At 41.4% G+C, this 24834-nt stretch overlaps 1 protein-coding gene across 3 annotated transcripts in view; it reads left to right on the top strand.

Annotated features, from left to right (window-relative positions):
• Positions 1–20189: 20189 nt before the first annotated feature.
• The window catches only part of LOC111261699 (uncharacterized), a 6709-nt gene continuing 2064 nt past the window's right edge, over positions 20190–24834 (top strand). The window contains exons 1-4 of one of the 3 annotated variants that reach the window (XM_022835372.2): positions 20190–20532; positions 22018–22366; positions 22765–22937; positions 23795–23984. In XM_022835372.2, coding sequence (XP_022691107.1) covers positions 20306–20532; positions 22018–22366; positions 22765–22937; positions 23795–23984 — 939 coding nt within the window. In that variant the 5' untranslated portion in view covers positions 20190–20305. Of the gene's footprint in view, positions 20533–22017; positions 22367–22764; positions 22972–23794; positions 23985–24834 lie in introns of those variants that run through there. The other 2 variants (XM_022835373.2, XM_086968814.1) reach the window with 2 other exon arrangements.

Here is a 24834-nt window from a genome sequence, read left to right as displayed (position 1 = left end):
CATCTTCCTGACGGATGCAGCGATACAACAGATACGCACGTGGAATTTCTACCGAGAGAAAGGGGACCACGGAGAGGATCCATGGAAAGGGCTTTGGCGAGTGGTGAAGGAACAGCGGCTGTAGTACAAAGAGGGGCAATGTTAGTTGAAGAGCCCCGAGAAGCCATCGGGTTACTTGTTCCCAAAGGGAAGTCAGGACTGCGTGAGCCCATGAAGACAATGCAATTAATAAGGCTGTCTTAATCATAATCTGCTCTAGCGTTTCGTTAGTCAATGCTTTACCAGATATTTCTCGTTTCTAAATAAAAAGTCTATTGTCGTTGACTACTTTTTCAAAAAAAAGAGAAATTTTTTTTTAATTTACCCTTAAACCTACCCGCGAAATGTTTAAATCACTATGATGTCTTGGCTCTAACTGTAATTTGCAGATGTTTTTCCTCGGATCGTTAAAGAAGCGCTGAGTTAGATAGTATAAGTTATGTACGTAGCGTTTTTGGTACACTGATGAAGTTTGGCTTTCCTAGCAACTTTGCGTTATTGTACTACATCGTATTAAACAGCTGGAGGCTTTTGTCCCTAAAAAACAAACATCCCGAGCAGAACTTAATTTGTATTACCTTGTACCTTGGACAACGTGGAAATGCTTGCATTTGTATGCAGACTGCCATCGCATCATCATCATTCTCGAATCGGCCTTTGCTTAGGATTCGATGCTTTTACTCTAATTTATTAGGGGGTCAGCTGGTACGATACGAACAATGACAAAACGTGACTCCGAAAAGAGCTAGTACAATACATTTTATATACCTCTTAAATTCAAGTCCGCTCAATGGGAACAGATTGCCTCTTTTCATATGGCATATTTATCACATATTCCATTTACGCATAAGGGGTAGCGCTTAGGTAAAGTCCTAAAGCTGAGCGTAGGCAACGTGTACAGTGTATTGGTTCGGTGTTTCAGCCAAGCCTTATTTAAGTGATTTCGCGCCCTATACTGACTTAGTTACTTTTTAGGGACATGCAAGGTGAATTTGTGGTTTTGATAAATTTTTGGGTTTATCAAGGTGTGTTACGAGAAACATGGATGCTCGTAGTAAATTAATGGGCGTACTGTTTGAACTAGCTACATAACTACTTATGAGAGCCTATTGATGTTCTGTTTTTTTCTTTGAAACACAACAATCTGATTATCTCAATAATCACGAAGCTACGCTTTCCCGTTTGTGTAGAACGTGAACGGGCAAGACACGGAGTGCTTCTAGCTTCGCCCTAGTGAGGGCGATTGGCCTGTCTGCCAGATTGGGTAATCTATTTTTGACAAAACGACAGATTCGTTTGAAGATATAACTGTTTTCCTTAAAAGCTTTGCGATTGTTACTAACCAGTTCCAGCTTTGTGTGAAGTTAGCCTTATTTGGCTGCATCTGGTTACGTTCGCTATCAGTCTCGATGAGTTCGACGCTACGCGCCGAGCGCATAGGCAACAGCCAAGCGGCAAGAAACTCTTGATATAGCCTTATACATTTATGGGCCTCCGGCAAATATGTATTGGCAATTGGGGTTTTCCATACAACCAGCATGTACACTGACCCAAAAAATATTCTACGATTAAGCCAAAAACAAATAAAAAGTATGTGTCAAAAAGTGAACTCTATACAATGGCGAGGAGACTTGCTGGAGCTCCAATCTGCCTGCACCGATGCTCCTTTAACAATGAAACAATCCAAATGGCTTCCGAGGACAAGATGGATTCGTTTCCCTGCGGCTCCGGTCGTACGGGCGCTGCATACAAAATACGCGATATGATATCAGGAATAGAACGTCGCACACATGAGCCCAAGCACATTACCATGCTGCCACAGACCGCAAATACGTTGTCGGACTACTGTCTTTTGGCGACGGCGGCGGCGACGGTGGGAGCACGCCACTCCTGCGAAATAGAGCACGGCGAGACGGTAAGATCACAAAAGCAAGGAAAACTTTAAGTCATACCCCGCCCATTCCCCTAAAGGGTCCCCTTGCAAACCCACATTCGGTTCTTTGCCTTGTCCTTTAACTCCGCACCAGGCCTTTACTCGCTACTTGGATCAGCTTCGATTATCTACTCTGCACGGGCTCAGATCTTGTACAGCGCTTGTCTTGTTTCAGTAGTGCTTTCTTTATGCCACTTGCCACCTCAACAGCCGTGCTAGGAAGTCGCCATCGGGCTGGACACATGGGTAAAGCAAGGTCTTGGATAGTGTTTATATAGCCCAGAAGTTCTTTGCAGTGCATCTAGGTAGAGGACTAGCAAATAATTTCATATTACGACGTTATAGGCAGTATTGCCGACAGACAGTGTCTCTGTACATCAAGGGCTGACTGTCGCGATGAGAAATACGTACACAGTAGGGCTCAAAGGTACGTGTATCGCTTCCATGTACCGGGTATGGGTAGACTAACGATACACAACTGAAAACCTTAAATGATGAATATACAAATTTGTGCACCATTATAGAACAGTCGAGTGATCTATCATGCAACATGGCTATAATCCAATCAACATGAAACTTAAACCCTACGGTATCTAAAAATAGATATGAATATTATCGCGCGCATTTTATGAAGAAAAAAGTGTACGCATGCATATATACACACACACAAACTGGCCAGTTAAGTAACTAATTAGTTAACGTGCCATATCTTCAGATACATTGAGTAGAAATGTACGAGTTTAGTAGCATATTTACTTACTAGGTAAACTGAGAAGGAAATAACGCAGATCCTGCTTGCCTGCTAGTGGATCCGAGGGCTATTTACCATCCCATTGATAAAGGCAATGGCCACGCGAGCGTCATTTTAATGAGGCTTCATCGAGTCGATGTGACGAGAAGATATGACGGAGGCCCCGCTGTGACGCTCCATGCTAGGTGCATAACAGCTAGAATTGTTGTAGCAGTCTTCAACTACAGCGGTTTCGTCCATCCGTCCAAAGGTTTGGCCGGCACAGGCGTGACCAGGCATGCATTAACAGTGAGTCTATCGAACCCGACGAGTCAGGCCCAGTGGGGACAGCCTTGTTTCGCGTGTCAGTGTCTGTATCGCGCCATCGAGCAAAGAGGTATACTCCAACCCGATTTATTTGAAGGTGGTGAAGCGCTTACTTTTGACGGTTATTCTATACCATGACGGTGACGGCTGAAACTCTCGCCGGATGTACGAATCGCCAACGTGAAGATCTCTGGGCTCTTCTTCGGTTGGGGCAACCAGCTTAAACTCAACTCAAACATCAGCTCTCCGCCGGTGCCCTCAACCGGGGTTGCGGTGTTCGGAGCTCGAACGCATCGATCCGATGTCGCAAAGTTTCGGAGCTCCTCAATGGTGTTTCTTCACTTCTCATTCGATATTATCGAGTAAGGGACAATCGAACTTCGGGTATTTTCGCAACGGAGTTGACACTGAAGCGCTACGGGCAAGCAAGCAAAAAAGGAAAGCGGACGAACGAGGAAGAGCACGAATGAGGTGAAGGTAGTAATGGTTCTGCCGAAAGCCACGAAGCTTGGTCTAAATGCGAAACGATTTCATATAAATCTAACGTACCAGCAATGTGTAGAAAATCGATTTATTACAGAATTAGTAAGTAAGATCATTCAATAGAGAATTGGAGAAAGCTAAGAGATAAAACAGTGAATTCTGTATACAAGTATGACATTAATAGTAGGTTACATACCACCACGACTGTTGCTTTTTATTTAAGACTATTGGATACAGCATGTTTCCTTCAGTCCCTCTCTGCGGGCCGCCTGCAAAGCCGTTCTGGTCTGTCTACCAAGTAACGCGTCAAACCGTACGTGTATACAACCTTCTATGACAAAGTAAATTCAGAGCAATGTAAAATACATCTTACGGTGTGGCATAGAGTGCCATCCAAATGTGGGCTGAAGGGGTAATTTAGCTTTGATAACTTCGTATCGAAAACCAACTGTAAGCATAAACTACTTCTGCATAAAACCATGCTATCCGTAGGTGTTTTCCGCTAAGGTCGCTAAGAGTCAGCAGAGTACGTAGTAAAAAATCTGACGATATACTCAGCTTGTACAGCTGACGCGTCCATTAAAATAAATTCTAATACACAAATATATAAATAAATAGTTAAACAAGGATAATATTACGTTTCTACTCGAACTACAAGAGGGCATTGTAAATAAGTGAATAAAAGGTTGCATTTGCTGGCATCCTATGGGCAACAATATGAGAAATCTCTTGAGCGGAGCTATCCCAGAATGGACCCATCATATATATTACTAGACGATGGTAATATTCGACTAAGGCTCAAAGAAGCCTATCCAACTAATTTCTCTTTTAATATAGGGAGAAGGGAATTAAATGCGGAGTATGTAGAGAAGATAAACGCTTAGCGATTCTCAGCTTTGAATAGTTTGTTACATGCGGTCACAACCCTGAAAAGTTGATAGAAGGGATATCGTTCTTATCGTCCACTCTTTTTGCTTAGGTAGGCCATAGTGAGTGGTAATGTTACTATTAGTCCTTGTTGTGCTCAAAGCCGATTTCAAAAATGACGTCCTGGTCCAACAATTCCTTGGTGACCCCTTATATTTTTTTGTCTGCATAAACCGTCCTGTCGACGAGTTAACGTGCCCGCCATTTGCGATATTCCTTTGTTGTCGGAATGGTTAGTCTTTCGCTCGTTTTGTTATCGCCTTAGCAAGACTTCCATAGACCAGTTGCCTATAACGCACTAGCACCATCTACCGACAAGTTTTTAGCCCCATCTAGAGTCGTCCAAACCGCCCTCGTTGTACCTTGAAAGTATAAGTCAATGATCTGTTTCGAATGACTCCTTGAAAGATACGATCAGCTCATACACCAAGTAAAGTCTGATCCTTGCCACTTACCTTAAGATGGGAAAGGCACCCTCAGGTACGTTAGCTACCTATTTGACTTAAGCTTCCAAGTCATCGCTCTGCTGTGAAAGTCTGTGGATGTTATCTACAGATCAGTAAACGAAGGATCAGGGTGCTAATTTCCCGCGGTGCCAAAGCACAAGACTTGATTAATGCACAAAATGCACGCCTGTTTCCACCGCAGCAAGGCAAGCAATGTTACTAGCCATACGTACAACGTGAACTTTTATATAACTGATATATGTATCCTGCTTGGTATGATACACTGTTAATGGCTCATGAGGTTAAAACTAAAATTGGCTGAGTATAGCTTAAGGTATTTAGCTATAGCTATCCAACAACGTCCAGAAGGTATCGCATAAAGCCTACAACACACACTGTTAGGTTTAAGGTACGATCAACGAACTAAAACACTGTTTCCTTTCAGTCTGTAGAACATCAAAGTAAAGCCATCTACTGCTAGCATAAATAGTAACTTATATTTTCACTTTTAGTAGATGCTACTTGATACGGAATAAGCGGTCGGGATTCAACTCGTTTAAAAACATTGCGACCTGTGAAAAAAAACAATACGTCTTTACGGGTTGCTAATTAGGACACATCCCCGGGTGTGCGTATTAAGTAATGTAATATACCAGTCGTCTGTTTTACAGCCAAAACCCGCCCTGTACTAGTGACAGACCGGTCTTTCAGTTGGCATCTGTGTTCGTTCAAGACGGACCGGCTGTGGTTGTCGGGAAGGGGCGAAGACCGCTAAGGGGATGTGGCACGTCGCTGTTAGGGAACGAGGCTGTGTCGAGCTGCTGCACTGACAACATCAGTGAATTATTAACCAACCCACACGGACTGTTTTCGAAAACTTTCGAAATCTCAAATCTCAGTTCGGTTGGGAAAGCCGTGTAGCTGGACCTTACTGAGTGAGACTGTGGACAAATCTGGGGAACTAAAGCTAGCATTAGGCAGCCAGGAAGTGCTAACGTTCCTTACGATGATGGCAAACGCCAACCTTGGAATAGAATCCTTGGTTACCTCGGAAGCTGGTCCATACCTATCCGTGTTAGCTGAGTGACAGATAAGTCGAAAATACTTCATCCACTCTACGAGACTCACTTCAATTCCGTCGGCACCTCAATTACAAAAGGAGACCATTGCGCTTTCAACAAACTGGATCGGAGACGACAAGCCGGACTACCACCGTTACTCCCACTACTGCATCACTCAGCAGATTTAGGCGTAACGCAACACGCGGGATTGCCTGAATGGTGTTCCCCCCCGAGACTCTGTAGGAAGCTAACAAAGGCGAGGGCTGCCGTGCCTGACAATGAAGAGTAGTTGACAACGGTAACAACCTTACAGGAGAGTTCTCATGTTCTGGCAGACTTCATAACTCCTGTTCGCTAACGGTTAGTAGAGCCCTTCTGCGAAACAGACACATTCATTACGCTTTTAATAGGCCAACTCGGAGACACTCCCAGATATAAACTTTTTTCCTGTCGCCGTTACGTTTTGACTAAGACTAGTTCGCATTTGATAGAATGAACCAAGAAAATCAATAGGATAACACATACGTTCTCGGTTATTCTGTTTTTTCGAAAAAGGTTTGTCCACTTTTTGCCTCTGAGTTTGTATATTTTGTTTCACGCGCGCATGGTGGAGCCTTGTGAGAGAGCAAAAACTCCCATGCGCGGCGGGTAATAGAACCAGAGCTAGGAAAGGTACCTATCAGGTACATTCTCGTCTTTACGGGGACTAAGTAGTGGTGTTTGGAGAGATTGATGATGGGACCATTTTACATAGATCGATATTTTCATATTTTTCGAAGGCTAGTGAATTACAGGAAAAAAACCAAAGAACATATATGATATTCAAATAACGGATCTTTATTACTGATTGTGATAACTCGAACGTTATGGGCTGAGTGAGCAATGCTCACTGTAGTCGCTTGCAGACGCCGATGGTGGCTTCCTTCATGTAAACGAAATTATTGGAAACGGTCAAAACGATCGCAATCTAGAACAGTTAATGTTTGAGTTTTATCATGGGTTTTCGATGCTAAAATTGCTTGCTCGAAGCTATTTTCACACATTTCTTCATTCATTTTATCCCATCTTTAAGTGGGTATAAAATAAGTAATAGTATGTAGCCGTACATAAAACCTACACACACAGGTTTCCGTAACAATTCTCCTGGCTTTTGGCTACTAGGGCGTCCCCTGGGCGACTTCCGCTAGTCGACCAACCATACGATCCAAGTAAGAGGCAAAAGCGATTCGTGGGGAGACTAGGCTATCTGCCTACTAGCCCCCCTACTCACAGCACATCCGCAGTTACATATCTTACGCACAAGTATACGCGACCCTAGAGCGTTCCCCAATCCAGCCTACTCTCCGCACCATCTCATGTAAGCCACCACTGCTCTGGCTTTCTACTGTGGTCTACCTCAGAAATCAGGAGTACTGACTGTTCCTCGGGTGCCTGCTCAGATACTAGGTGTGGGATGACTGAGTCCCGCATTCTTCTTGGTAGATAGCAACCCCTAAGCTTGCAAAAAAATGTGGAACTGTGCCAAACAGCATATAGAGGGTGTGGGGAAAAAGCTCCTGTTATAGCCCTCTGTCCCAAACCGGGTCCCAACTGCGCTGCGAATCGAGACCTTCCCCGATCCAACCGAAGGCTTCCCTTAAGCCTCGAGGGATATATACATGCGTCTAGGTGTATACGAGGAAAGTGTAGAAAGCACATGCGTATATGACGGGGTCGATGCCAGTGTATTTGACTGGTGTTCTTCTGCTTTTCTGCAGTTTCAAACGAACTTCCGATGTATTCATTGTATCGGCACCTGCTTTCGTTCGCTGTGCTCGTCTTGTGCATTTTTTTTTCGGCATTTGCCATTTTACCTTCTCACTTACTTGACTATTTATGCCCAATTAGACTAACTGCGTTACACTCCGTTCACAATACATAGCATTTGGATGGTCTCATCTCATAATTTACGTATCCATATCAGTTCAATGTATTTGGACGGCTAAGTGTGTAACTTACAGACGATCGCCAGGCATCGTGTCTAAATATACGCGTGACATTTTAGAAACTTCGCCATGTGTTTGTTTATATGAAAAATGTAATTATCACGAGTTACTATACATTATATGTGAATAACTGAGCAGGATTAAGTACCATATTGTTGTGAAGTTCTGCTGTGAAGTGAACGGCGCTGGCGTATGTATTGCAGACTTCATGCTCGTGAGTCCGCCATACCCGTGTCGTCATCACAGCGTCTAGGCCTTGTTCGTGAACATCCATGCAAAGAAGAGTCCACTCTCATCTTTGAGCTTTACCAAGTTTTTGAAAACTTAGCGTACGTATAATAGCACTTTGAATGTCTTTATGAAATGGTTCAATAAGCTCTATTTTTTTTATCAAAGTCCAGCCGGATTTTTCATTTTTAGATCACTGTAAAAACTGCAATTCGCTACTACTTTATTTGGATTACGGTGTATCGTCATTGTGGTCAATTCTAGGATCTTCTGCAATTGATAAGCATCAGAGCTGAACGATGAGAACCTCGAATGAACGTGCGTGTGAGATGGGTTTGAGGTAATCTGAAGTTTGTTGCTAGAAGTTACAATATGATGGATGCTTCACACTTATTTTGCAGGAGAAGAAGCCAGCTTAGCTAGCTTTTTTTATTGCTGGTGGGATTTGCATAAATTTTGATAACCTTCTTTCTAGGGGCAGCCCAATGGAGAAACTGCAAAAAAAACCTGAAAAACCTCTTACCTTACTGGCGGTACGAAAAGTAATTATCTAAAGTTTCTGTTGCAATAATTATCAAGTTCTTCTTCATTAACAAAGTATATTAAGCATGCACGCAAGAATAATTGCATGATTTGTACAATGTAAATGGAACATCATGTTTTTTTATCAACTGAGATAGAGTACTTTGACGGTACAGTGGCATGGCGGGTCTGTCAACTTAGCCCTGATTTTTCATCCTTCGATTCATTTTATTCTCTTACAACCAAAACTTAGCAGTCAGCGTATGCACTGTGTTATAAGTGTGCTTACTGATTTGCCGGGGCTACTTCGAATTGTTGGTAAATTCACCCCTCTAGCATATAAGAATTATTGGAAGCAAGCCGTTTTGCATTATCATCTACCAACTGAATCGGCTTGAAGTGCACAAACGCATCATCGGTCACTTTCAGCTTGCCTCACTGTTCCAATACGTTCGCGTTTCAGGGTCGCATTCGCCACTTGTCTGACCCCGCTCAGACTTCGTCCCCTCTTCTCAAAGTTGCTAAAATATCTGTCCCGCATCGGAACCGTAGAACCATAGTCGGCGGAGCTACTAGCTTTCGTCTAGGTGGACAAACTTTCAAAGATATTTCTCAAGGGATCCAGGAGCCCAAAAAGCCCGCAATAGCAGCAAGAGGAGCTTTTGTCAAGTGAAAACCGAGCAACAGACAAAGACGCGATGAAACGATGCAAAGCAGACAACCCAAAGGAAAACTAGAAAAGCTTCTATGCGAACGAGAGAAGGCGGTCAAAGTGAATCAGGAAAAGAGAGGTACAACTTATCTCATACTTTTATCCTGTCGAGTCTACCGTCGTCGAATTCTACCTAGTTGACTTGTGTTGGATCCTTTCCGCTTGTTACGCTTGTACCCAGACAAACATGGAACTACATGTAGGGGGTGAATTGCGGACATTTGTTGTAGGCACACCAGAAACGGATACGAGTGCGCGGGGTTGCCACTCGGTCTTTGAGATTACATATCTACATTCTGTAATTGCGCAGTGGATTGTACGACCATAGAATGATGCGAGGAAACAAGCTGAAAGAGAAACTTACGGCTGAGACTAAATAGCAACTATCCTTTGCGCGAATGCTGCGTTCGCTCATTCCATACAGAAGCATTCGTTGCATCGTGTGCACCTAATATAGAAGTTTTTTGGTGGTTGTCGAGCGGCCAGTTCCACCTTATACGTCGCAGGTCATAATAAACAGGGTGTTGCAGTCTAGTTGTTCGTACAATGACGGCCACATAGACCACAGCAGTTCGGTACCCGAAGCAGACTTGAGAAGCTTGGGGGCGCCTAAATCGACTGGCTCTTACTTCCGACTGCCCTCGGAGTTAACTACAAGTATAGGGCCATCAGCAAGTTCCCACTTGGCAAGTTACCCCAGCGCGCTATAACTTACTGACTTAGTTTTCCTCGTTGATTGGGCTCTTCAGACGCACTTATCACTAGAACCTAATATAATCACATTACAGAATAAATACAATGAACAGCTTATATAGGATGAAACAATGAAGGAAATTATTTTGTACGATAAAACATTAGCCTTACTATTCTACAGATCGATTAAATAGTTGCTAAATAATTGCGACAAGACGTCTGATGATTGCGCTCAATAACTATATTAGCAATAATTACGGAATAGCTTTCTATTTACGGATTGTACTATTGAGTACTCCTACGCACCCTGATTACCTAAAATATTTAATCGCTTGACGTTTTACGTCCGGTACCGCCGGTAGGCGTTCCATCAAACTAATGTCTCTCAGACCTATTTGTCTCAGATAATTCATGTTTGAACATATCAGTAACAATTCTGTGTTACCATTTTACGATTTCATTGTTAGTCCGACCAGTTATTGTTACCACCGACAAGAATGACGTCTCAGCAGAGGTTGTTAATAATTCATATAGTATGCATGTAGTTTGGCCCATGCTGACACGACAAATATAGCTCAAGCTATAGGGAACGACCTCAGCGAGCATTATTTGCCAAACACAAAAAAACTTCCCAGATAAACTAAACAGTTCCCTTTAAATTAGATAAACCAGTCGTGAAGGTAAGTAGGTTCTACGGGTAAGCTTTGTCCAATTCTATGGTGCATATCTTGCAATTCATGTGTTTCCTAGCTACGTGCGCATGCTCATACACCTAAGACGATAATATTCTGTTTTCATTGTCGCAAAATGATTTACACCGGACCGTGGAGCCTTGCTATAGATCTCGTTTACTACACTTACTCCTATTTTAGATATGTGTAACATTACATGAAGTTAAAGTTAACTTCGACGAATCCGTGCTAAACTTCGCTGGCTTGCGATACTTGTCTCCGTTGCTACCATGGACACAGCACGACACTTAGGCACTTCTATTGAGAAGAGGTTTCTAGCTTCTTAAATGGCTCTTAGCTTTGATTTAAGGTAAAAAGCTGTAAAAGGTAGGGTTCCATAGTGAAAGGGGATCTCGCTTCAGTGGTTTTAAAGGGGACACTAATAAAGCTTTCTAAAGAATCGTTACGCACTTGACAAATTCAAATCTCTGCCAGTGCGACAGCCGGCTAAATTCTGTTTAAACAGCAGGAATACACTGCTACAACTCTGTGTCTTAGTTACGTGGTGGGCCGGATTCTATGTTACTGCCGCTGCGCCCTTTACTGGAACTTAGTGCGCGAGAGACGGTTCTCTCTAACCATTAGATCATTCTTAAGCATCCATTAAATTAAAGATCTCAGAATCAAAACCTATGAGATTGCGCAAAAACGCTTTTTTTTTTTTATTAAAGAGACTGACTTAGCCTTCTAGCTGGCCAGCAGAATCGAACTCATCATAGCTGCCCGCTTCATGACATTTATTCATCTAATTTGATCCGTTACAACTTAACGACGCATAACGGGCAGAATGTCTTCGTTTCTTGGCAGAGATCTTTTAGCGGCAAATTGACCCAACGTCATGCCGCGCTGTCCGGACTTCCTCATGATCTTCTAGTACGTGTGTCAAATACATTTCCAACGCCGACTGACGGGTCGCTCAACTTCATACTTTCGACGCGGTTTGATGCAACAGGTCTGTCTACGCAACGAGGCCTCCCGTCATTCCGAGTTACCTCTTGTTATCGCCGCAGCAATCTCTGCTGTTCCCTCTGTCCAGTAGAATCCATGCTTACGTTTCTGCAACCACGGGGTCACAGATCCGTTGCTGATGGCGTAAAAAGGAACGCACCTTCACGGCTTTCACACACGTCGCGGCCGCGTGCATGTATACGTATTCTAGCCTAGACTTTTCTTTTCTGAAAATACTGTAGCATCAAATGACAAACAGTTTTCTGGCTACTTAGATGGCATTCAGAGAATACTAGGGCCTTAGCTGTCTGCCGCTACGCGTCGCAATTTCGTTGGACTTGGGCGCTACTGGATAGCTTGTCTAAGAAAAAAAATCTCTATTTTTCAATCGTCTGGCAGTACAGCGATCACTTCTGACCACAAATGGCCCGCCAGTTGATACGACACGAGATTACCATCACCGTAAATCGAATCTAGGTGATCGAATTGATGGCCTCGTTCGAGGTCCGTGCTGCTTTCTAGTCATCAATCCAGGTAGCACTCACATAATGCGGAACTAGCGCAGGTCGCTCGGTCTAGTTTGCAGGGTCGCTCCCACTAACAAGTGCCAGACTCCTCAGATATCGTGTCGGTTCATCCGGGCTAATTTACTGTAGGAAGTAACCTTCACTGCAGTGAGAAAATCAACAAAACTTTAAATTCAAGCTTTATACTCAATTCTTTTATCAGGGACCCCTTAGCGCTCACAAATTCGTTATATGTTTAGCAAGCTTTTCTAGAGGAAAAAATAATTTTTTTCGAAAGAACGAGGAAGGCGTTCGTACAGTTTCACCATAAGGCTTTCTACGTGGCCTTTGCACTGACCTTGAAATCGAACCAAGCCCGGACAGCTTTTCGTAAATATCTGCACGCTAACATTAGGACCTGGTCCGGTGGCCATTTCCATTATTTCGCCGTCGACTCGATGAGATATATATACATACCATTTATATAGCTGCACGGTCGACGTATTTACGATGGTAAGTTCACAATATATAGTTTGGCACTACGAGAAATTTTAAAGCTTGGATCATTTAGGATCTAAGTTAATGGATCTAAGTCGTTTGTCAGAAGAAAAATCTAATACGCTCCCCGTTCCCCAATTTAGAGACATTCACCCCACTAACGCTGGTCAATTTCGAGGAAAACGCCAATAGGGTTACTTACTGTCTACTTGTCTCTTGTAAACATTTTACTTCGAAATGGGTAAGGACACTTACGCTAGGCAGTCTAGCTAGAGTAAAGTGAATCGGATGTGGAGAATCGATTGGCCTGTATCAGATTCTTCGTAACAAAGATACGCTGCTATACGTTGGCTGTTTCGTCTCCTTAAAATTAAACATCTATTTCACTAAAATAGCCCCTAGAGTTACCAAAGAGACCCAGAAATAATTTATGCAGTCCTAAAGGTCAGATGACGTGGACCGATCGCATAGTTGATAAGTAATTCCTAAGAAGAAATTTATTCCAAATGTGACAGATATTTATATTATGGTCGATACGAAAATTCTGACCTTAGCGTTACACTCAGAAAACACCTTACGTTATGTCAATATAATTTTTTTTCCCTACCTAGATTTTTTTCAATCTGTTTTCACTGCGCCATGCGCCGTAAATCGTTCAGTGGTATTAGACGTTAAGAAAAGTCCACAAAGCTCTGTTAGAGAAAAATAAGTCTCCTTGATATTATCATACTGTTTCTCCTATATGGACAAATGCCCTAGCTAATGAAGTTTTTTTTTCAAATCCAGACGTCTTTTGTTTAAAAGATCTAGCCAATTATAAGTAAAATATTAGGCTTCAAGTACACGAAAAAAAAAAAATGCTAGAGTAGAGTGCTCTACAGTTAGAATAAGTTTCTTCTACTTTTCTCTGAATTGAGATAGCTCAGTTAAGCCGGTGCATAATTGTGTTTATTTTTTAGCTATAAGCGAGACGGCTTGGGAGTCTATGGGTAAAAGAGTCAAGGATCGCCAAGGCTTAAACGTCGGCATCGAAGGATATCTATCTTACGTATGGAAGAAATTGAAAACCATACCCCACATTTAGCGGTAGTATATTCACGAATGCTCTTACTAAATAAATGTTGAAATTAACATAAGAATAAGGGTATAATAGCTCATCGTATGATCGCGGTACAGCTAATTTAAAATAGGCCAATTTAGGGCAGACGATATAACTTGTCAGCACAGTGTTCCATTTGAAGCGACTGAATCATTGCTCGTGTTTGTGATCCTGGTTTAGGCGGCAAATTAAAGCTAATAAAGTTAGTTAGCTTTTCTAATACGACTACAGTGTTTATAGAAGTGGTTCATTTTGCCGGCGTAACAGTCTTCGCTGCGTGCACAAGATCTGGTCTAAGTCCAAAATATGGTGCAGTAGTTAGTTACCCATTGAAGTTTCCAATGTACCACGTACGTCGCGAAACAGGTAGACGCATGAGAGGGAATAGAATTCAATCCGTTCTTATATCGAAAAACCGGGATAATTCGAAATGGCGACACACAAGACCTGTAAATGGAAGATTTGTTGATGTGAGAAATATACCCAATAGGAATAGTGCTTCTTCGGTCCAAGGCCACCCAAATAACTCTTCTACGCTTGCTCTTGTTTTCCTATTTGAATGTCCTTTAGGGGGTCGCCACTTTATGGTGCGTTTACTCGGTGTATACTGCTGTACGTTTTGTACAACAACGATAAATATGAACGCGGCCACCTGCATCCTTGCGTTCAGCGAATAAACCCAAAAAGCTCAAAAGAAGCACGCGAGGATTTAAGTTCTTTCCAGTCCATCTTAAATCGAGCTCGCAGCTGGCGTAGTCATTTTGTAACTTTCCCTTTACGAATACGGACAGCGCTCAGACAGATTGAGTAGCGACAAAAAATGATACCCAACGGTGGCATGAGGTGGGATCGCCTTTGGTAGATAGCTATCCAGATACTTATTCCAATGTGCAACTTTCCATATATATACATGTATGTATGTATGTGTGTATATATATACTGGACGGGTTGCACATTGGCCATATGAATGCTCGATTGAGACTCGAAACACATCTGTTATCACAGATTGCAAAAAAACATATAACGTTCGACATAAGCGTTGGATATAACCAGCTGTATAACATCGAAAATCTCCGTATGATGATGATCCAATTATCAACATAAAAGTACTAAAAAAAATCTTCTGTGACCGTATATACAGTATGCAATAAATTTTCGCGTATCAATCGTCCTCTGGTTACTCTCATGGCAACGGTAGTGATTTTAGGGCTATTTTTAGCACTCAGTACGCATCGTAGCTGAGGTTGCAACTCTTTGTATACTTTGAATTGGGTTCTACGATGACAATCGCATTAACATTAGCAGTAAAACTGGGTTTGCACGAAAGACAATTGGGCTCGAGGCGCTGAGCAGCACCAAGGTTAGATATAATGGAGCGGAAAGAAGCTATGAATGCGCGGATGAACTTAATTGTTACGATATTACGAAATGCAATATTTATAATAAGAGGCCAGCGTTTTCAAATCTTAAAAATACGCCGAACTTAGAGACAAACAATGAAGCGTTACAGATTCACTTGTGTGGCCTAACCAAATCCTCCTGTATGAAGTCCATGTTGTACCTCTAGTTTAACATTTGTGAGTCTCGTGCGTATTTTGTCAACCCATAAAATTAGTGTGTATACTAATAGTGTGTATCCAATGGTTGTCAGACCCTAAACGGGAGTAGCACACGAGACAAGATCCTTTTGCGACATCTCGACATCGAACCCAGTTACAGCTTTGTCTTGGGTTTCGTTTCTTAACGAGCACGTCAGGCAGTCTAACAGGCAGGAGCTACAATATTTTGTATTGACAACATTAGGCAAAAGATCCTTAATGACGCCGTGGCCAACGGAGTCGACACTTGTCTTACCGCATCGATATAAATAAATTCATTATATTCAGTTAAAATACTTACACAATCAGCAGTAAAAGTTCGACACATGGCACAGTACGGTAGACATACTTGACGTTTAATAAACACGGTTATATGTTGCACAAGAAAAGACAGAAGGTTTCTCGAACCAAAGGGGGGGAGGAGGAGGAGGAGGCTGGCAACCTTGAGTCGTCATTCTTAGCCTAGGTCGTATTATTAAAAACACCATTTATAGTTATTTGGATTCTTCAATCTTATGCTTAGGATATGCGGCGGGTTCTAGTTTACTGACACCTAGCTGGCGTTTCTGATACGTCTGGAATTTTTGTACTTTTCTAGAGTACTAACAATGGTCCTAGGTTAAGAGAGTGAACGTTACTGATTAGGCTACCTGCTTTTGGAAGGTGGATGTTACAGCTTTCCTTGGTGGCGCACCGAGGAGCCAAAGTCAGAATAAATGCGGAACAATTTTCTGTGACGAACAGTTGATGGATCAAAGATGTCACTGCATCGGATTGTATCAGGAGCAGACATGACAATATTATGTTTAATTATTATAATGCTAAATATCGTTTGATAATATCTTGTTATTTCGTACGTGGACAAATAATGCGAAGTGTGCCTATACGAATTCTCGATACTTTTCACAGAAACAATACACAAATCACACTCAGACTAGGTCCTGGGGTCACAAATTGGATTTATCAAATCGTCGTTTTGACTTGAGAGCCCAGCAGAAATGTTCTTCAGGACATTTAAGCATGATGTATCAGTCTCTGTGATTATTTACAAAAAGCATATATTTATGTTTATTTAAGAGGCGTGTTTCATCACTTTATATTTAAAGTGACGAAGCACGCAACTTTCTTACCAAACGCAGCGTCGTAGCACAAAAATTTACCAAGACATATCAATAAATATACCAGTACAAAAATAAGAAAAAGCACATTTGTCCAGTGTATCTAAAAATCGAGGTGAGGCTACCTATTCATACAAATAAATCACTCTGCGCTCCCGAGAGTTCACAACAGTCTGTGTGCTATCCACAATCAGAAAAACGAAATATTTGCATATGTTCTCCCGGACCGCTGAGTAGAAGGCTAAATCGAGAACAGGTATACGTTTTGATATTTAGGAAGTGCTTCGCATCAGCTGACGCGCCATAGCTTAATTAAGGCCACAGGCCTTAAGCAATTTTACCACGACTCTTCCCAGAAACCCCCAAACGGTAAACAACTATGGGCGTAGAAGGCCTGCAGGATTTATATATCTGTATACACCTGCAAGATGTAAGATATTCAGGATCCTAAGCGCAACATTTGAGACAGACCTTGGTACTGGCCGCTTTGATGGCCTGCTAGTACAACAACGCGCCAACAGAAAGGTCCTACATAGGCTGGCTTGAAAGTAGAACCGCGTATGTCATGCCGAATTTCATTATCTATTAACGCGCTTAGGTTAGTGTTTAAGCGTCTATATCTAGCTCTGCTTCAGCTAAAGATTTTTCAGTCGATCGAGATATGCATGAACGGTAATCGTACTATTTCTCCGATGAACTGTTAACTTAGTCATGAAGTGTGAATGATTGAACTTTATGCTGCAAGTGGTGCATCAGTTGGATTATAAGTTTATCCGCTGCGTCATGAATTGCTTGAACTTTTCTAGTTATGCTCCTTTTGTGTCATTGCTATGGAAGCTTAATTAACGGACAATATGAACCACAATTCAGTCATTTTGGTCACCTATTCCAGTGACGTCTGAAACATTTTCCATTGCGATTTCGTTGAATCTTGAACGAAGATTCCATTTGCCTTTTCGTTGAAGTGTGTTCCTTTGATCTGCACCACTTTTCCTGCAAAGGGCGTAGAACTAGAACTAGATCATTCATAACTGGCGTCGGCCTATGGTTCGTAAGTTTTAAATTATCGACGCTATTTGACCGCATAAGTTCATTTGTCCAAACGTTCATTCCAAATTTTGCCTTTTAGTACCGTATCGCTATTTCTGCCGAGATAATTCCATTTTGCATATCTCATTTGATCTTTTTTATAGTTTCGTTTTGACCGTGTACGTTTATATATTTCTGTATTATACGGTATCTGTTTAAATTCCCTGAGCCTTTCTCTTCTTATCGTTTGTTCTAGGCCATCTGACAGTATCAGCTTCGCGTTTTTAAGCTGCTCTCAATAGCTCATAGCCCCTCATATGACCCTTTGCCCGCCTAGCGTACATGCTGTAATTTTTCGATCTGATTTGTAAAATTGTATTGAACTTAAACTATTTTTACTGTAGATGCTGTTCGCACGACATGACTGTAATCTAAAGGGTATCACATAAATGGAAGATCTGGTAGATCAGTAGCATTTTCAAGTTTACCGACAATATAAATGAGGATAATGCTGCAGTCAATTTACATAGTACTTCGCTGGTTATGCAGCTCTTAGCTTACTTTTTGACACAATCCATTGCATTCAATGACTATAAGACAGGAATATACTAAACATCCATTTTTACAATTCAGCATTTGTGGGGTTCGCGCAGCACACGAAAGACGTACCTTGCCCTGCAACCAGCTAGCCACAAGACGAAGTAGCGACATGGCGTCCCAGCAAAAATCGGCCTTAGCTTCTTGCCGTAACTCGTTCTGTTCCAGCTTTCGAATGTTTCCACACACAGCGTCACTCATAATAGCGTCGTTGAAAGTGTCGGTATACGTATCGCCCAACTATGAGCTGCAATTTGTCCTTATCGACGTGGTGGGCCATAGCAAGCCTAGCAACTGACAAGCTACAAGTCGTAGTCACTGAAGCAGTTCTGTTATAGCGCCTATAATTCAGCTCCGTATCTTCGATTAGCAAGTTTAATTGTAGAAGCGATGTTTCAGTAGTCTGCACCCATAATATAGGCGGGTAGAGTATAAAATAAATTACACTTGGCAAAGGACCGTTGTCGTTCCCTATCTGCCGATGTGGATACAGCGCTGAAGAAGATGGTTGTTACCTTCCTGTTGTTTTAAACCATTGGTTTTTATCTCTTATTTTCTAATTATGTGGTTATTGCGGGAGACCCAGCTCACCGGAAAATAATAGTAATGGTAATCAAGAGAGAGGGGGTGAGGGGGACGGGAAGGAGGGAGAGAGAAGTAAATGCCCCCTACCGAGAAATGCCAGATCGCCTTTTTCAGGGAGTTATCTCTTGTCTAACTCTTTCAGGAGTCCTAACTGCAGAGAAAGTTAGGATACCCACAATCATATAGGGGCGGGGCGTGGGGTAGTGGATAACAGGGCTTAACTTATTATCGGTCTGTGTCTTTATTTTCATAAAAAGTGGGTCTCCAATAGGCGACGACATCTCCCTTTTCATTCTCCTTTTAGCGTCTGCCCTTACGGCACCATTTTAAGATTGCAACTTTGTTTCAATAACTATAAATTATTTTCTCTTGTGGAATACAAACCAGTTATATTTACTTCTTAAATTACCTATCTTTCTGACATTTTGGATTCATTGAAAAAGGCAGACGTCCTCGGCGAACTCCGAACTGTTGCGTCAGACCGCCCTAAACGACTAATAAAAGCAACGATCATGCACCGATAACGTTAAATAACACATTATTCTACATTATGTATACATCTACATTATTGACGTCCTGTGTAAACAAGGCCCTTGGTTTGGTGTCTACCTAATTGTAGACATAAACGTTCCGTCGGATTGATTGTTTTATTTTAAGCAACGGCTAATGGCGGTACCGCATTTAAAACTTGAGGCATCGACTTACATTAGATTGGTCATGTACTTTGGGTTGTATTATCTATTGTACTAGATGTATTATGTTAGGAGAAACACGTTCATATAAGAAATGCATGAACTGATGGTTTCCAGTATAAAGCTTTGCACTGATGAACTTGTTTCATCTACGAAAGCTATGTACTTTTGAAAAATCCTATATACATCTATATAGCTGATATAGATCTGTTCTATAGGCAGGCGCGTGAAATATGTAAGTTATAAAAAGAGTTGTAGTGGCTTTCGTTATAATACAGCCGCTTCTGGCATTAGTTGAATAGGTCAACAGGTCTGACCGGATAGCTAAGTTACTATCCTTGACCACATGTCAATCTAGAAAACCTACTCACGTCCTGCACATTCAGCAATTTTGCTAGCTCTCAGCAAAGGCTTCATGCTGGGCACCAGCTAAAAATCCTAGACCCATTGTTTACTAAACCTCAAAGTCGGTTCGACTTTAAAATTAAGCACGATTAAACATTTTCATTTTAAATCGCTAACGAAACGTTGGCGTTTATCACACGCCATAGATACCACCTTCATTACTTTATAGCTCTGAATTTTGAAAGAATAACGTAAGTTGCATAACGGCGATATTGTGTAGGGACACGGATACCGTTGTTCGTTACGTTCTACTAGTAAACGATTTCTATGTAGTTTTTGATAGACCACAGTGTCTCAGTAGCAACGAAGTTGAATTTGTTCAGATATAACCTCTACATAAGAATCATTTCTATGTATAACTGGATGCGTTACACAAGTGAGAAGAAGTTATCTATTTTGACGAATCATCAGTGATGTCAATCGGGAATAAAGCACGACCCACATCGTCAGAGTTAAAGAAGCCTGGGTCAGTCGTGGTCGGTAGAAAACAATCAGCGATTGCGACGCCTATCAAATACGAAGCTGCGCAAATTCCCGTTCCGAAAACGTCTTCTATAAATTACGATCTGGAAAAAGCCATGCAAAAGAATCCGGAAAATGATAAAGTCGGCGTTATTGTTGAGATTCCGGAAAGGTCCATGTAAGTCTGAGGTACAGTTTATATCGAGGCGTCACTCTAGGGGAGCAACGATTAACAGTTATTGTATAGGAAACGTAGATCCTCTTGAGCTAGAGCACACCTTCCTGAGTTGAGAACGTTTATCCTCAAAACTGAACTTCCAGCAGGAAATAACTGTATAATTAAATACGTTTTTAGAAAGGACATCGCTTTGTCGCGGTTGATTTTTCATGACGATAGGCTAACAGACCAGCGTTACCGTTATTGCACGTCATCGATTGCTGTCAACGTAATCAATGTAAATGTAAAGAGTCAGTGCACGCACGTTTATCAACACTTCAACAGATAATCGTGTTTTAGCCATCTGTATTCGTCGATACCACTCTCTGATTCGCGATTCCCCTTCTCAACCAACCTCGCTTTGCTTAAGGTTATAGAGTGCAACAATGGGTTGGAAGTTGGAAGTTTACCGTCCGTACAGAAAGGGTAACATGTGTTCCCGCTAGGTTTCTGTCTCGTTCAGAACTCGAGACGGTTTGCCCACTATCAGTGATTTTTGAACTGTTTTTCCTATATATGTATAGAAAAACTTGGAAGAAAATGACAGTGTCACCGACGAGACCTGGCTTGCCTATGGATGCAAAAGGTATTGTGTATGAAAAATGACAGATGAACCTTAGAAGCACCTATAGCCAGTTCACACAGCCTGTAACACAGATCTCCGATATGTACTAGTTATAGCTAACCGTGTCGCAATAGATATTATTGTATAATTGAAACCGAGATAATTGACTTAACAATCAGCTGTCGCAGCGTATTGTTCACATAACGAAGCGTGACAAAACGCTCCCCAGCAGCTTCATAATGAGCTTTACTGGCAAATTTAAAATGGAATGAAAGCATTCGTAGGCAATCCGTGTCAATAAATGGCAAGCAGATCCCCAAGCAGTTTCCCACCCCTGACTAGGACCTATAGGAGTAACCTATATTATGACACCGTTGTCGCGTCACAAGGCTCTCTTCCTGCTTCCAGTATATTTTTTTCTATAGATAACCTTCGAAACATACGACTTCGCCAGTAAGTAATTATATGATTATAGTGTTTTACGAAAGTTTCTACCCGCTCTATTGCGGCTTACGTTACGATTTAATGATATTTGGGTAAGCGTATGTGGTAAAAAAAAATTATGTAGCAATGCTGCAACAAGCTGCTTGCTATACACTGACTGTCTAAGATCTATCAAGAATAATATTATCAAGAGGTTAAAAACATTCTTTGAAGGACAATGCTAGGATCAATCAACAAGGTTCCTCGCGTTCAAATTTGTCTTTTTGGCTAATATAACTCGCATACATTTATACAATCATTTTCAAGTGTAAAGACCTTACAGGGTCATCAATATGAATACGCGCGCAAAGGCTCGTGTTGGTGTTCGCCTAGAGTCGTACGCATTTATCGATTCGTTTCCGTTAATTCAGTTATTATTGCTCTGTGTGGATTTGCAGGCGTGAAATGTTACCAGTTATTCTAACCTTTTTTTGCATCCTGACCTGTTTGGTCCCGATCGACATTTTTCTGGCACTTAGTGTTATGAACTATAAGGATCCCGTTCCACAGCAGGTCACGCAGGCCATCACGTCATCCGAATCCCAAGTAGAAGCCCATCTGTTGAAAAAGCGCTCGTATGACCTCGAAGCCCTTGCAGCAGACTCGAATAAAAACGTATCGACCTCACCGGAGAACTGGTGCGAGCGCAGCGCCGAAATTAGTTCTAACGTTTTCACCATCACATATGATCTTGGCAAAGTACAAAGGTTTCTCGATAGGCCACTCATCTATGCGATGGTTTACTCGGTGAGTACGTTGAGATGCGACAATTGGAAGAGGAGTCCGTGAGGTTATTTTAGCTGTATGTATAAATGCGTCAGAAAAAAAAACTCGATGTGTTTATTCGACATCCTGCTTACCTCGACAGCCAAAGTTACCAACTGATGTATACTACCTATTGTAGCAAGCTTTGTAAAGCACACCGAGCAGATTTTAATATGGTTTACCGATATTTTTGTTCACAGTTAGAATAAAATTAACAAAAAAAAAAAAAATTATTAAAGAATATTACAATTTATAGACAAACACATTAGTTGGGGGGAGGGGAGCTGTTTCTTGACAGATTTAGACAAGGAATTAAATATGTTCGTAATCAATCGATTTAACCCAAACCTTCATGTTTTCGATCTCCATGCGCTCTGCAGATCAAGCTGACAATACGGGTTCCGCTGGCCGTACTGAGAAGCGGCTCGTATGTGAACGCGTTTATCTTGCCACAGACGATCCCACCAGAAGCCTATGTGTTTAACCTCACCAACTACGAATTAAATGCGCAAACATTACGTTTTACAAAGCTTGAAAGCTTCGATGCTTCTAAGTACGGAACATGACTTTCCAGCACCGGGAACATTGTAATAATTTTAGCAGATTTACATTCTACTATGTCTTCTTGTACGATACGTAGTTTTCATACCAAGCCTTAATATAACGTTACTACCAAACGATCGAAAATTGCTTTAACGAGGTTAGAACAAGCACTTTATCCTTGGCAAAATCTTCTTACTGATATTTCGAAAATGTCGCACCTCAAACAGTTCTAGTCGTGAAGAGTATGCTGCCCAACACGGCTGCAGGGAGCAGATCATTGCCCTAACCCAAAATTAAACCCATTTCCGAATCATGTTCTCGAACTAAAGACGCCACAAAGTATGTAGATATTTTTCGAAAACTGTTAAGCTTAATCTCGTAAATGGATTTCGGATATCATGAAGACATTCAGAACTCACTAAGCGCATCTTCTCAAGTATCCTGGAAAAAAAGGCTACTATATCAGAGCCCTCTGTTTTATAGAGAGAATGTTGGACACTGTGTTATTATCTAATATTTAAATATCTATCTATATAGATATTTCAATAAATATTCGTAGTAGAAAAACGCAGGTTATATCCATTTGAAGTTGGCAAGCGAAAAAATCTTAAGAACGATGATTGAACTCAGACAAAAAGCATAGATAGACTATTCTCCATCTGATAATAAGTGAAAGGGGAGATGATCCCATGTAGCCGTGGCTGTCGATGAATGTCTAGGACGACGATTTTGTGCTTGGCCAAACTGTACTATTCGCTATAATAGCACATTATCGACTCTTTTCTTTGTTTGTAGCTTATTTTATATATATTATGTTATATATTTTATTATGTATAATAAATATATATTAGAAACTTGTCATTTCAGCCTGACAAAGAGTTTCTTAAGCTATTCAAGTTTGGAGCGACTTGGACACTTCGACCTTGTGAGTCTCAACGAAGGATTCACATTCTACAAGTTATACACGATCAATTTTGTGATGGATTTCGGCTTTCGGAGATTGCGGATAGAGACATGTGGCCGGCCGCATCAGTGTAAAGTTCAACATGATAAGCATGTTTGTTTTCTTATATCTCGTTTAAATTCGATTTCATAGTGTATGTGCCTTGGCTGTTATTAGCGGTAGATTTAATGTATATCGAAAGCTGGATTTACAAGCCTCCGGCCGTTGTACAAACGTTTTTATCATATCTAAACAAATCGGTATGTTTTTGTATAATTGAGACCAGCCCTTATATTTGTGGAAGGAAATAGGAACGATTACTCTTCCTGACCTGGGCGTCTAACAATATTTAGATCATGCATGGCTAAATAGTTCATTCATAAGGTCAAGAATAGCTGACTCTATCACCGATGCATATACGGTATTCAATGCACAACGCATTTAAACGTTCGATTTTTTACCTTTGGCCTCTTATTAGGTATATTACCCCCAAGGCTCCTAGCTGCTGACTGTTTCTCTGTACGCATTGACCTATTGTACTTTGCTCACAACGGCCTTGTAGACGATTCATTTTGCCTTCATAACAGTGCTTTTCCGATTGTATCCGAATTATATTAAATCAAAGTCACTTTCTAGCCAAAAAAGTTGTTTTAATTTTAGGCGTGACGTACTAAAAGTCATAGATGAAGCTTTGAGGACCAATAGTGTGGAACAGCCGCCGGTCGTCAGTAAAATAGCTTCTCGTTAAACGTTCGGGAAGCTGTCTTAGAGTACCATAAACTGGCTAAAAATAAGAATATCCAAATATAGGAAAAAATGATTTTATCAATTTCGACCTGTCAGCTTTGAAGTGGATTAGGCCAATTACGACCATATGACCTATAAATAAAGTAAGGTGGGGATCTGTTTACTATCTAAACGCCAATTGTGCTAACAAAATTTCACTGTTATAGCATAATTCTAT

The sequence above is a fragment of the Varroa jacobsoni genome, unplaced genomic scaffold (assembly GCF_002532875.2).
Source record: "Varroa jacobsoni isolate VJ856 unplaced genomic scaffold, vjacob_1.0 scaffold_587, whole genome shotgun sequence".
NCBI classification, from domain to species: domain Eukaryota; kingdom Metazoa; phylum Arthropoda; class Arachnida; order Mesostigmata; family Varroidae; genus Varroa; species Varroa jacobsoni.
Note: the sequence above shows the minus strand (reverse complement) of the source record. Positions and strands in the feature narration are given on the sequence as shown.